Here is a 13,473-nt window from a genome sequence, read left to right on the forward strand (position 1 = left end):
GCTCTGATTCAATCATAAACTTGTGCATTACGTACCGTTTCACAGCTGGCGAACGATCATGGCTTGAGCGTCATCACTACGACACGGCATTATTACGGCTTTTGTTCACACAGCGCGCGTTCCAGGACTGAACACGGCAATGTTACTAGGTCCCCAACCCGGCATCGATGCCGGCATCAATCCCGGGTCGTGTTTGCGTTCACACAGAAGGCGTTCTGGCAATTTCCCGGCAATTTGCCGGGATCATCGCGCTGTGTGAAAGGGGCTTTAGAGATCCTAAAAATGTAACTTTGATGTAGATGTATAAAATAAAATTAAGTGCATAATGCTGGAAACCATTTACTTTCTATTATAATAAAACGGTAAATGTCAAATTCTGTACATTTTAATTTGCATTTATGTCATTTTTACTTTTACATTTTTAAAACAATGCTTTTCTCTGAATCTCTGATTTTCTTTTCTTTTACGAACAACTTAGCACCCCAATTGCAGGCCACTGGTGACTAGGAGGAACAAAACACCGGTCATGAATTAGAAGTCTAAATGAGAATTTTTAAAGAATGTCGGAGGATTTCGATATAAGAAGAGGAGCTTGAGTTTGTTTCCCAGCCCTATTTGTTTGAACCGCAAGTTCAAACAGAAATAGCAGAAAAAAAGCGTACACTAGTCCGACATCCGGCATACATCGCGTCAGGGGTTACTCTTTTGGCGTAAGTCGACTTACGTAGGCCATCTGTCAGAAGCTAGTTATTTTAGTTTTATAAAGTTTTAAATATGGATAGTTTTCTTACAAAATCCCATCGCTTTTCTTCAGAAGGCCTTTATTAACCCCCTGGAGTCGTATTGATTACTTTTATGATGGATTGATGCATTTTTTGGACTTCAAAATCAGGACCGCCATTCACTACCATTATAAAGCTTGGAAGAGCAATGATATTTTTTAATGTCACTCCGATTGTGTTCGTCTGAAAGAAGATAGTCATATATAAAGTACCTAGGATGGCTTGAGGATGAGTAAACTAAAAGGAACTATCCCTTTGGTACACTACCATTCAAAACACCCCAAAAGTTTTGGGTCAGCAGGATACTTAAGCAAGGACACATTAAATTGATCAAAATGGACAGTAAAGATATGTATAATGTTACAAAATAATAATTTTAAAATAAATGCTGTTCTTTTAACTTTCTATTCATCTAAAAATCATGAAAGGACATCATGGTTTCCACAAAAATATTAACTATCAAAATTGTTTTCAACATTGCTAAGAAATATTTGAGCAGCAAATCAGCATATTAGAAAGATTTCTGAAGGATCATATGACACTGAAGACTGGAGTTATGATGCTGACAATTCAGCTTTGCCATCTCGGGAATACATTTCATTTTAAAACTTACTTAAATAAAAGTTACTTTAAATTGCAACAATTTCACAATATTTCAGTTTTTACTGTATCAAGTAAATGCAGCCTTGGTGAGCATAAGACCTCTTACAAAAATTTGTAAATCTTACAGACTCCAAACTTCAACAGTAGCGTAAATGCTGAAATGAGCAATCTTTTGAAAAAAGTTAAATGTTACTGATAACAAATACCCTAAATCACAAACGTCTATATAAAAATGTCAAAGGGTGAAGGATTTGGCAACACACCTGCACATGTGCCAGCAAGAGTGGCAATTGGCTACATGCAGAGTCCTGATTAAAGGTCAAATGTCACAGATGCTCCACCACCTTCCCTGATGTGCAGCAGTGACAGCTGTACCTGCCCAGACACTTTCACACAAGCATGTGCGCATATGTGTTCCACACAGAGAGGGCAAGGAAACTCAAGGGGAAGAACAGATGCTGAGTAGCAAGACCTCACAGCCAGCGAATGTGACACTTAACCTTCCATCAGATTGAGCCCTTCAGATCCTCATCTTGCCATTGGGAGGTCAGAGGTATGGACAAAACGCCTGCGCTAACTTCAGCTTTCCAGACCTGCCAGAAAACACCAGCCTCCACAGGTCAGAGGGGAAGGACAGAAGGTATTCAATATAAAACTCCACTAGCAGAACATATTGAGAAGAAAGAAACCCCTTCCAAAAAAATCACTCACCGTTAAGCTTGAGGCAAGGAAATGTGAAGAGATACTTTTATATGGTGCATGAAGCGCGTATGAATTATTTAAGGAATTTTTCTTATAAAAATGAAATGATTTCATAATTTACTTATCTCTATTAAAACCTGTCTGGCTTTTTCATCCATGGAACAAAACTTCTTATAGTAGAATGTCTATGCAGTTTAATTCCACATTGAAATGTAACCATGGTAAGCAAGATTTCAATACAATTTTTGGTGAATAGCTTTCCAGTCTTTCAACGGGTTCAGAAGTAATATAGCCAGACGTATGGAGCACAGCTTCACAGACCCTGGACACTGCCCAGTTTCGGTGTATGAATGAGAGCAACGGCATGGGAATAAGAAAATGACGACAACATTTTCATTCTTTTTAGGTGAACTGTTCCTTGAAGTGTTAAAGAACTGAACAAAACAAAGCGTTAGACTGGTGGTGCAACAGCGGTCAGATGCCACATTGTGGTCGTTATGTGGTCACAGATGGTGGCGTAGTTGACAGGCCGAGGCCGACTGACACTTACCAGCGAGCAGGAAGGTGATGAGACATGTCTCTTTGGGCATGTAGAGCTTGAGTCTTGAGCCACTAAACACGTACTCTACCACGGCCTCCGAGCGGCCCGCTCTCTGCAGGAATGGCAGGAACTGTTTCGCCTTCTGTGTCTCCTGTGCAAGAAAAAAAGAACATCAGTAATTGAACTGGTGTTTAAACATCATATGAAAAGAAACATTTACACATTTGTTAGACTTCGCAGCTGTTTTTGTGCCATTTAGACAGGTGTTTGGTTTTGTGCAAATGATAGAGCCACATTAAAATTTGCAACTGACATGAGTTACCCAGAGATGCAAACTCATCAGGGGGTGAAAAAGGTGACAGATTTTACCCCATTCCCACAAAACCACATTTTAATTTGTAAAACTTTTTTTTAAATATATTTTTGCATGTAATATTTTAAAATTGTGCAGTAAAATTCAAATTTAAGGAGACCAACATTTCTCTTTTTTATTCATGGAGATAAAGTGGAAAATGTTCAATGTTTTAGTGGATGATTTCTGCCACCAAAATGAAAATGACATGAATTTCGGCAAAAGATGATAAGTTTGCATCCCTGATAACCACGTTTGAGTCAAGAATGTTTTTTTTTTCCAGAATTAAAAAATGGATTGACGGCATGATTAAATGTATGATTTTGTTTTTAAATTATAATTATATTTTTTATTTTAATTAAACGAGCCCAGTTCTCCTCGTGCATGCTCTGTTTACAATTTGCTGTCGGCATCGCACATACATGCTTACTTGCAAGCACGTACGACGGCCTTACGTAAACATATCACCGGAATGATTGACAATTAGGAGGACCAATAGTCTTGATGATCCACCCGGAAAAAGAAAATCCTCCACTATACCTTTAATGCAACTTTTGAATACATTTATACAATTTCCATGATGCACTAAACTATTAGCCCCTTTTTTGCACCACAATTTGAAAAATTTTAAAAAATGTGGCTAACTCAGCTGGTTACATAACATTAGTTTAGATACTTTTATTTTGTAATTACAATTGGACAATTTAAGAGCTGAACACAGTATTTCCAGTATTTCTCCCCCATCTCCTCTGGACATAAATTGTTTTCTCAGAAGTATTTTAATTAAAAAATATTGGACAAATAGAATGACAGGCCAAGTGGAAGATAACAGATGCGGACACCGTGACCCATTCTGGGAGAAGGACAGCTCTATTTCAAGAGTTTCCTGGCCAATAGTACACTTTTAGAAGTGAGATTAGACATCTTGGCTTGACAGGTGAGGGTTTGGGGTGTAACAGAGACACTTCAGATTTCACTCGAAATATTGCTGGTTCCTGTGACTCAGTTCACCACTTCCACCCACTGCAGCTGGAAATACAGCCCTGACCCACACATAAAGAAAAGGAAAAAAGGAAGAGAAAGAAGAGGAGAAAAGCAAACAAACACATCCAAAGATAAATGGCCCTTTCACAGTCCCAATCCAAACGATATTACTCTGACTGTCAGTCATATAACGAGGGAATCTTGTTTCTGGATGAGAAATGAGAATGTTACCATTTAAGAGTGACACTTTTCTCTCGCTCTAAATGCCTCCTACACAAACTAGGGTATAAATAACATCCTGAAAAAGTTAGCAGAAAGCTGCCATACACTTCATTAAAACCTGAGGAGCTCATTCATAAAGGCAGAGATGAGAGAGGGAGAGAGGAAGGAGATAGTTGAGGAGAGGTGAACAGGAAGTCAGCGGCTGTTAAACCCAAGTTGCTTCACACACTAAGTAAACAAGCCCGTCACCCAGCAAACGACATTTACAAGCTAAGTAAAATTTAATCTTCATTTGGTGAGGCAACCAAACAGGATTCGCCTAAAAACAACTTCAGAGCTACGAGCATGATGACTTTATGGGTGGAAAGACTATTTTTAGAGGGCTGTTCATTAATTTAATGGGCAGGGCCGTAATGCAGCAATAAATCAGCTGTCATAGGGCGAAGCTCTAACATCAAAGATTCGGGAGAGGATTCTGGAATATAGAAGACATCAGTAAAGCCGTTCAACATTCAGAACACGGCCATGGGTCATGCTCGGGCCCAGACTGAATTTGTTTTTCACACAGAAGTTTGGGTTTGATTTTGTCTGTGGGATGGATTTAAACAGAAAAAAAAGTGTTTTCACACTTTCAAAAGACAAAACATTTACACTGAAGACAAATCATATTGAGTCAACAAATATCAAATAAATATGGTGAAAGGTGAAAAATCAAACAAGCAAAAATATTTAAGCGGAAAATAAACTACACTAACCAAACTATTTAATAAAAGCAAACGACAGGGGATTTGATGTAGTGAATGTTATGCCAGTGTATGAATGGCTAAAGCTGGGTAAAAATATTGATATCCAAAAATGTCATTTTCAATTTATTTGAATAGTGCTGTCCATCCTGTAGATGGGGAAATCTGTTCTGCGGAAATCAAATTTTACTTCAGTTATGAGTTCACTGACTGGTTCTCTTAATGAACAGTTCAAAAAGATGAGTTACCGATTTGAATAGGTCTAAAACAATGCCATATATTAACTTACAGAATATTTTTCTTGTGTAAACAAAATGGACGTAGTAACTGAAATGCATCCAAACAAATCAATCAAATCGAAGCAAATACAAATGCTAGGGGTCCCGGAACGCACAAACTTACCCCTGAAATGTCTGCCACCCTGTGAATAGGCACTTCTTTCTTGCTGTGAAGTCCTTTGCCGTTCTTGATCGCCCTGCAATGATTCAAGAATTGTGTTAGTCGAAATGTTCAGAACGGGTCCCCAGAAAATAAAACCATTTTTGCCCCAGCCTGAGAAACCAACCCTTAAACATGCCCACCCATTCATCCATACCTCATGCCACAAAAGAGCCAACAAATTACATTTATAGGCCAGCAGTTCTCCTGCATTACACATGGGAATGGATATGGTGTCTTTTGTGTGTGTCTGAGTGCTCGATCAGTGTAATAGTGGTTGCTGAGTGGTGACGCCTGCAGATTACAGTAGATTCAGGAGGAATGAGGGACGTGTCTTAGGCCTCTTTAAGGCAGATGCATCTGTGGCTGTAGCCTCCCTGGTGTCCAATCACATTCGGTGAGGAAAAGAAGAGAGAGAGAGAGAGAGCTCGTCGTGGGGTTGATTTCTCAGAGGATGTAGGGTAACGACCAGCAATCACTGCTAAAAATAAATTTGAGGCCCGCAAACCGCCAATCTCCGCTGGCTCCACGGGGAAGCATTACCCAGAGAGAGCGAAGGACAAGGAAATAGAGGATATGTGTATGAGAGCATGTGCGTTTGAGAGCAACACCAAAAGTGAAGAATAGAAATGGAAAAGAAAGAGCAGCAGATAAGAAAAAGCGAGTCTCTTTCTCTCGAGAGTCACCCCGTCTATCGCAGACCGCAAGATCCGAATCTCTTTCTGTTCAATGAACCACCCTTGAAACCTCTGCACCACAAATCTATATAATTGTAGTAATAGACAAAGAATAAAAGAGCCATGCTTTAGTGCTGGTGGTTAAGCTATGAGCTCTGAGACTGATATTGCCCCCATGAAATGAGAGCTAACCAGACAAGCCATGAATAACTGCAAAGAACAAAATGGCTCCATTTCACAGATGGCTTCTCCTTCGCAATGTGCAGGAATATGGCCCGCGTTCGCTCACCGGTGCTTTTATTTTAGTGTTCTGGCTTACCTTGCCTCTGCCGCCAGGAGCTCGTCGTAATGGGAAGATCTTTGATCGTCGTCCTGGCGGTATCTGATCACTGTGGCGAGACCTTTACTGACCAGAGCCTCAGCAATGTTTCTATAGAGAGAGCAAAACAAAATCAGATGTTGGTATGAAATTAATCATTTAATTCAGAAAGGGCACATGAAATTAAGCAAATGACAATAAAGGCATTGTGTCACAAAGTATTTCAATGTCAAACAAATGCTGTTCTTTTGAACCTTCTAGCATCACATCAGCATATTAGCATCATGCGACACTGAAGACTGGAGCAATGGTGGCTGAAAGTCCAGCCTTTGCCGTCACAGGAATAAATTACATATATTTTGAAATAAAAGTTTTATTTTAAATACATTTTAAATTGTAACTTTTCATGATAATAATGTTTTACTGTATTTTTGACTGTTCTCCCACAGTTGAAAATTGAGCTTGTGCATTTTTTTTCTTTTCTTTTTGAATCACTCACTTCATATTACAAATATAATTTGGGAGGGGGGTTAGTCTATATTATATAGATTGTAATTTGCACATTGTTTGAAGGAGAGCGTTGAGTAAGATTGAGTAAGGCCTAATTTGCAGAACTGGACCATAATTGATGACAACAAATGAGACTGGTGCCCTGCAAGCAAAGTGGCAAATGCATTTCTCATTGCCATTTTTCAACACAGATATTGCATTTGGCAATAGGGGCTCACATTCCCTTATTGCAGAGCACAACAAACATGCAACAGCCATTCTGTGTCAAGTTTTGGTAATAAAATCAAAAGAGCAAACACGTGAATAAAACAAAAAAACAATGTGTTTTTTTGTGCCTTTTCTGAAGTTGTAGTGGTGCATGGTTTCAGCTAGTACTCAATGGGGTCCTCACTTTGATTGCACAAACATACCACAGATCAGAGCCAAAAAATACAAAGTGAAAAAGAACTAGCGAAGGCTGTTTAGGCCAAGTAGTTAAACCACAAAAACATAAACTGACAAAACAAAACACTAAAATTTCAAGACATGATAAACTTACTTTCAACGTTAGTCTTATTTCACCAAGCTCCCAAAAAATCAAATGGTTACTAAAAAGTAATCTAATATTGCATCAGGCCAACAGACTTGTCTGTGCTGCCATGAATTTTTACAGATCTATGATCAGTTCAGGCTCCTAAAATATTTATGGCATTATGGGAAAACCTGGAAAGAGCTGATTCCGAATCAGCGAAGAGTCAAGATGCGGCAAAGCAGCTGAGCCCTCAGGCGATGTGACCACCTGTTACCCACAATGCTCTAATGCCAAGCACTGGGGCACGGTTGGGTAATCACAGCCTGAGGCGCAGTGCCACCCCAGACTTATGTGCCTGGCCTCGCTTACCCTAACAAGGGACAGTGTGCTCACACATCCACAACACATGAGTGAACAAGAATCATTTGAATTCATAGAGGAGTCAAAAAAGGTAGTAAAGCCTTTGTCGGCCATGATTTTGAAGGTGATTGTTAGAGAGTGTTTAGAAACATTTCATTTGATTCCTTTTCTTTTTAGTAACATGTTTCTTTTGCTGTTGGTTGTTGAATAAGACAACCCACATTTGAAGAGTGATAGCAACTGTGTGAGGAATAGACTGACATTTAAAGTCATTATTTAATCAGTCTGGATGATTAACGAACAGATCAGACTGATGTGGTTCAAGTTCAACACAATGACTAGATCCAGACGCAGCAGTTTCCAACTCATTGGAGGGGAAGGTATTCAGTGAATTTTTGGTCTATTCTTACACAATCACCATCATTTTACCTGAAATGTAGCACATGAGTTAAAATAGCTTTCAAAAGTTTGGGGTCAGTAGGATTTTATGAACTTTCCACAAAATCAGCAGCACAACTGTTGTCAACATTGATAAGAAATGTTTCTTGAGCACCAAATCAGCATTTTAGAATGATTTCTGAATGATCATGTGACACTGAAGACTTGGGGAAATGAAAACTACACATAAAAAAAAAATATTAAAATAGAAAAGTTCACAATATTACTGGTTTTACCTGTAAAAAAACTGTTTTGGTGAATAGTATGGACCAATTTAGGCTGCTTTATCAATGTCTGTAAGGTACAGAAAACCTTAGTGGGAGTAGGTGGTTTTCAAAAATAGGTTAAAAAGCAGAACTTTGTACAGATTTAGTAACTGGCTACTGTACTCACATTCCTCCAATGGTGACTGTTGCACAGGTACGCTCTGGGAAAGCCGGAACGCCACCCGTTTCCGTGGCACTGGTGGCTGCTCTTATGTAATCGACTGTGACGTTAACCTGCAAAGATGCAAAACAAAATGGTTAAAATCACCAACGGAGTCGATGAAGGGCCAAGAAACACTGCCTACATACACACACTTTTATAAGGCTGTCAGGGGCTTGGCTATTGAGATAAATTGACCACTGAAGCTACATGTGAGGACACGGAGAACTGCACTGTAACCCTGTTTTATGATGTCGCATTAAACATGACAGAATTACGCCAAGAAAGAGCAACACATCAAACTCTGAATTTGATATCTTTGTACAGGATTGCAAATCAAGCGAAAAGCTGGCTGTAAAGGGAAAAAAATGGATTACAGGCCTTTCAGGGTGGACAAATTGTGTTAGGGCATCTAGCGAGGGGTTTGGTGTGTGCGTGTGTGTACAAGCATGACTGTGGGCTACTTTTCAAGGTCACCCTGAGTCAGTGTGAATCATGTCAGGCTAGACCATAGATCTCCCCAGAGGAAGCAAGACCAAACATGGAAACTGTTTATCACAAGTGAAAAGAGGCGGGGACCGGTAACTATTTCGCTCGATGGCAATAGAGGAAAGTGGAAGGGAAGAGGATAACTAAACCTGATTATTTCACACCAAACTGCTTCAGGTTAAGAAATCGACTCCATTTGTGTCAAACTCTCTCTGAGGTCATTGGATCATCCCGGAGGGGCCATCGCATGCAGTGTATTCTTGTTAGCTCTGAGCAAATAAAGAAGCCGCGTTGAGATATTCAGAGATAGGAGACTGTGATCCAGCCAATTCCGTTCAATCAGTTCAGAGCAAACAGAGGGTTGGAAGCTAATCTGAAATAGTAAGCCGGATCTCCCATCTGTCTTGACATGCAGGGGGGAAGATCAGTCATTAATCGGGATGGCACCAATAACAACCCAAGGACGAAGACTTCACGTGACCGACTGCTCAACCATTGTCCTATTGGAGTGTATGGATTGATTGCATCCTGACCACAATTCTTTAGTGCATGTGTAAAACTACCTTACAGAAATGAGGCACCACTAATGTGTCAAAGCATCTCCCTCCAATCTAAAGGATCCCGTCCAGAGGCTGAAGAGTGTGAACCATATGTACAGGAACAACAATACATTTTAGTCTAAAACTAAGCTCTACACTAGTAAATTTGGAGATGATTTCTTTCTGAATCCTTCCCAGGTTGTTGACGGAGAATTTTGAGAGGTTGTAGTTTGTGCGGAAAGTTTTACGACCTAGGGTGTACAACAAAGTGCACTCAATGTCACTTAAACTTGGTGATTTTGAAGTCTGCAGACCGTATTTGTGCAACTTTTTAATGCATTTAAACCAAACTTTCGAATAACCATGGCCTGAGGGTACATCTAAACGCTTTGTTCAAAAATAACGAGACCAGTCTCTTTTGATGTGGCAGGTGAAGCAACTCTGTATAACATACTATTTGAAATAACTCAATAATGACTTATTAGTTCTTGTTATAATTACTTTAAATATCAGCCAAATCATTCTCAAATGAAAAATCTAGTTTAACAAGTTGGATAACTAGATTTATAGGCTAAATAATTTTGCAAACAAATAGATACATAAAATATATTTTTTTCTTTATTCCAGTAGTATACTGAATATTTATTCAACTTAAACTGAAAAAGACACTTAAACATTTAAAATATCACTAAAAGTGCTATTCTTCAAATTTTAGGTAGCAAAACCAAAATTACTACGTTAATTAACTGTTCTGACTTCTTAGCCACCTATAATGGTAAACGATGGTGCTCACATTAAGACAAATGCACTGCAGTTCTGTTCTACATAATATAATGTGAACGTAGATTTACGAAAAAACTGAATTGTGACATGGCACAATAAGGCAAAGGGTGAGAAAGTTATATGCTCTGAACTAATTCCTAAAGTTGGAATTCAATCCATTTATCCCCATTCAATTCATTTGCCTCAAAATGACAATGTAACTCAGTCTAATGGACATAATGGAAGTTCATTAGGTGGGGGAAACCTGTGGACACTCATTTTCTTACCCCAGGAGTTTAGTGCTTCATCAACAAATAAAGCACAAAATAATTGCATTTTCATCCCCTACTTCTACTCTTCTCCAGTTCCCTCTCTGAAAGGCAGAGACAGCTCTGCACCATTGGGCAGGAGTAATGAGCATGGTTGAACGACAACATGCCCTTCTTAAGAAACACAAAGCGCAAACGATTCCCGCTCGTTCAGAGGAACAAAAGTGCTTATGAAGAAACAAAATGAATGAGAAAAGAAAGAAGAAGTGGCCCATTTGGGAAGTAGATGACAGATTAAATGGGCTTTTAGAAATTTGCCTGAATAGAAAGATCTGACCAAAGGACAACAGCAATGGAGGGTTTGAAAAATCCCCAGACAGAACCAGGAGGAAGAGGATGACGAAGACAGAAATGGTGCTAATGGCGAAGCATCCCGCAAAACAGAGACAGATCCACTGAAATGTCCAGGGAAATGCAAAAAGATTGAGCTGGTCCATGCACAGCAATGTATAGATGCTTTCACACATGGTTTGACTGCTTTGTCCAAACCAGAAATGGATTCACCCCCTCCCCTACTGGATTTTTTACACATTGTACTTTAGGGTACAAACGGTGGTATGTTTGAATCATCAGCGCGAATACCACCATGAGTAATTGGATTATGACTCAGGAAGAGGAGATGCCAGCTTCACCATTTATGTTTTTGTCAGTATGATTTATCAGTATGATTCTGAGAGACAGATGAAATAAAAAAAAAACCTTATAGCACATAGGAAAGCATGCATGTTTGTCTGCCACAGATGTATTGCAAGAAACGCAAAGCATGTGAACTGCTCTCTGAACGCAGTTTATCTGGAGAAAAGCAGGTATGACATTCTGTATGACAAGGAGCATGCAAAAGCCGCAAAATTACAACAGACCGCACTCTACACACACACACACACACAAATAAAAGACAGACATTCTGCAACCAATGTCATCCAGATTGAATGACTGAGTCAGCTCTTAATACACAACGATTATTATAATTATTATAATTATTATTGTTGTTGAGGATGATAAAATTGTTAATACAAAAATTTTCTATTATTCTTATTAGCACTATCATTACTATTGTTAGCATTAAAAAATATATAGCATTAAGTGTATTAATTTATATCATTGTACAATTGTTTATGAATTCATAATTTTGTTAAATTATTAAAATACATTATCATTATTTGTATTAGTATTATTAGTAAATAAATGTATTGATGTTTATTATATTACTAATTGTATTACTACAAAAATAGTATTACATTCTTATTCACATTATTTAATTCTTATTAAATTAATAATTTAATCAGATTAATCATGATTAAATTAATCATTGCTATTATTAATAAAAAAATCGACATTTTACATTTCATTGTTGTGGTATAATGATCATTTATTAGTGTGTCAAAAAGCTACAATCATTTTTATTTATTTTTAATAGTTACAGCGGGAATAAAAAAAGGTTCTCTAGTATGCTTGACACTTGTTAGGAATGCCAAAAAAGCTTTTATACCGACCAGACTTGGATCACAAACGGACACGGTTCCACACCAAAAGCTCTAGTGTGAATGTATCTTATGCGATGTGCAGTCAAACCTGCTCTCGGCAAGCTTAAGTCCCTGTGAGTGGAGTCTAATGCGGTGAGGGTAGGTGTAGTCAGGAAACTCTGTAATACATATTTCATGGATTAAAAGTGAGCTGCTAGTCTCACATGCCACTGTAATTCCCTCTAAAGCAGAAGCCAAAGTGGAGAAAAAAGATGAATGAAGTCTGCACAGCTCTGCCGTGGCTGCATCAATGTGCATCAGGGAAACATGAGAAAACTCAGCACGTCCTCTTCCATACAAATGAACAAACTAATAAAACAAAGCAGAACTTATGAAACATACCTGCATAAACACAGACATCAAACTCTTAACACTGACATTCCAGTCAGTCACTGCCTCTTGTTCACACCTCTTATACACACACACACACACACAAACACTCACACCCACATAACAGGAGGCACTTTGAGCGGGCAGGATTATCCAAACGTGCTCTTTCCTGATAAGTGGATTAATGCAACATTTTCATTTGACTTTTTCGCTGAGGCAGAGACCCTCTACAGAGGCGCTACTTAGAAAGTTAGCCAAATCTAGCTTTGGATTATGTCACAGGGAAGTTCTGTTTCAATACCGAGAGGAGAAAATGCACTTCTGCACAGATTTTCTTCCATTACCCACTGCTGGTGAATGCCACTCATTCTCTCCCTCCTTTCAAAGGAAGGAAACGCGATCTGAAATAGACGCCTCGCTCCAAGTTCTTCCGTTGCAGAGCTGTGACTCACAGGGGCTTGGATGGAGATTCTCTCCCGCCTTTCCTTTCATCTTCTCTTGTTCATTGTGCCGTCGAACTGATATTGATCACATACTGGCTGAGATTTAAAAAAGTTGACCTTCGACCTCTTCGAGGGCTGTTAAAGTGACAGAAAATTGATGCAACGTCGACAAATCCAATATTGAGTCAGCTCAAGCTCTCATGCTAATACTCTGGAACAAAAGTCAGGTACTACTTACCCCTCCTGACTAGCTGGGATGCAGCATGTAGAGAACAAATGGCATCTTAAATGCCAGAAAAAATCCAAAATCAAAAGATTCTGGCCATAAAATTGTCCTTCTGCCTTGATCTGGCAGATATGAGCCATTAGATTTCTATTTTTCCAGCAACAAAACAATCAGTCTTTAACAATTACCCGATTTCATAGTTACGAACTTCTATAATTGCACAG

At 38.9% G+C, this 13,473-nt stretch overlaps 1 protein-coding gene across 1 annotated transcript in view; it reads right to left on the reverse strand.

Moving 5' to 3' along the window:
• snd1 (staphylococcal nuclease and tudor domain containing 1) overlaps positions 1–13,473 on the reverse strand; it is a 169,569-nt gene that overhangs the window by 118,699 nt on the left and 37,397 nt on the right. Inside the window, exons 12-15 of the mRNA XM_084407141.1 lie at positions 8,576–8,682; positions 6,364–6,474; positions 5,332–5,404; positions 2,638–2,779 (exon numbers count right to left, since the gene is read on the reverse strand). Of these exons, the coding sequence (XP_084263267.1) occupies positions 2,638–2,779; positions 5,332–5,404; positions 6,364–6,474; positions 8,576–8,682 (433 nt within the window). The remainder of the gene's footprint in view (positions 1–2,637; positions 2,780–5,331; positions 5,405–6,363; positions 6,475–8,575; positions 8,683–13,473) is intronic.

This window comes from Rutilus rutilus (genome assembly GCF_951802725.1).
Source record: "Rutilus rutilus genome assembly, chromosome: 4".
NCBI lineage: Eukaryota > Metazoa > Chordata > Actinopteri > Cypriniformes > Leuciscidae > Rutilus > Rutilus rutilus.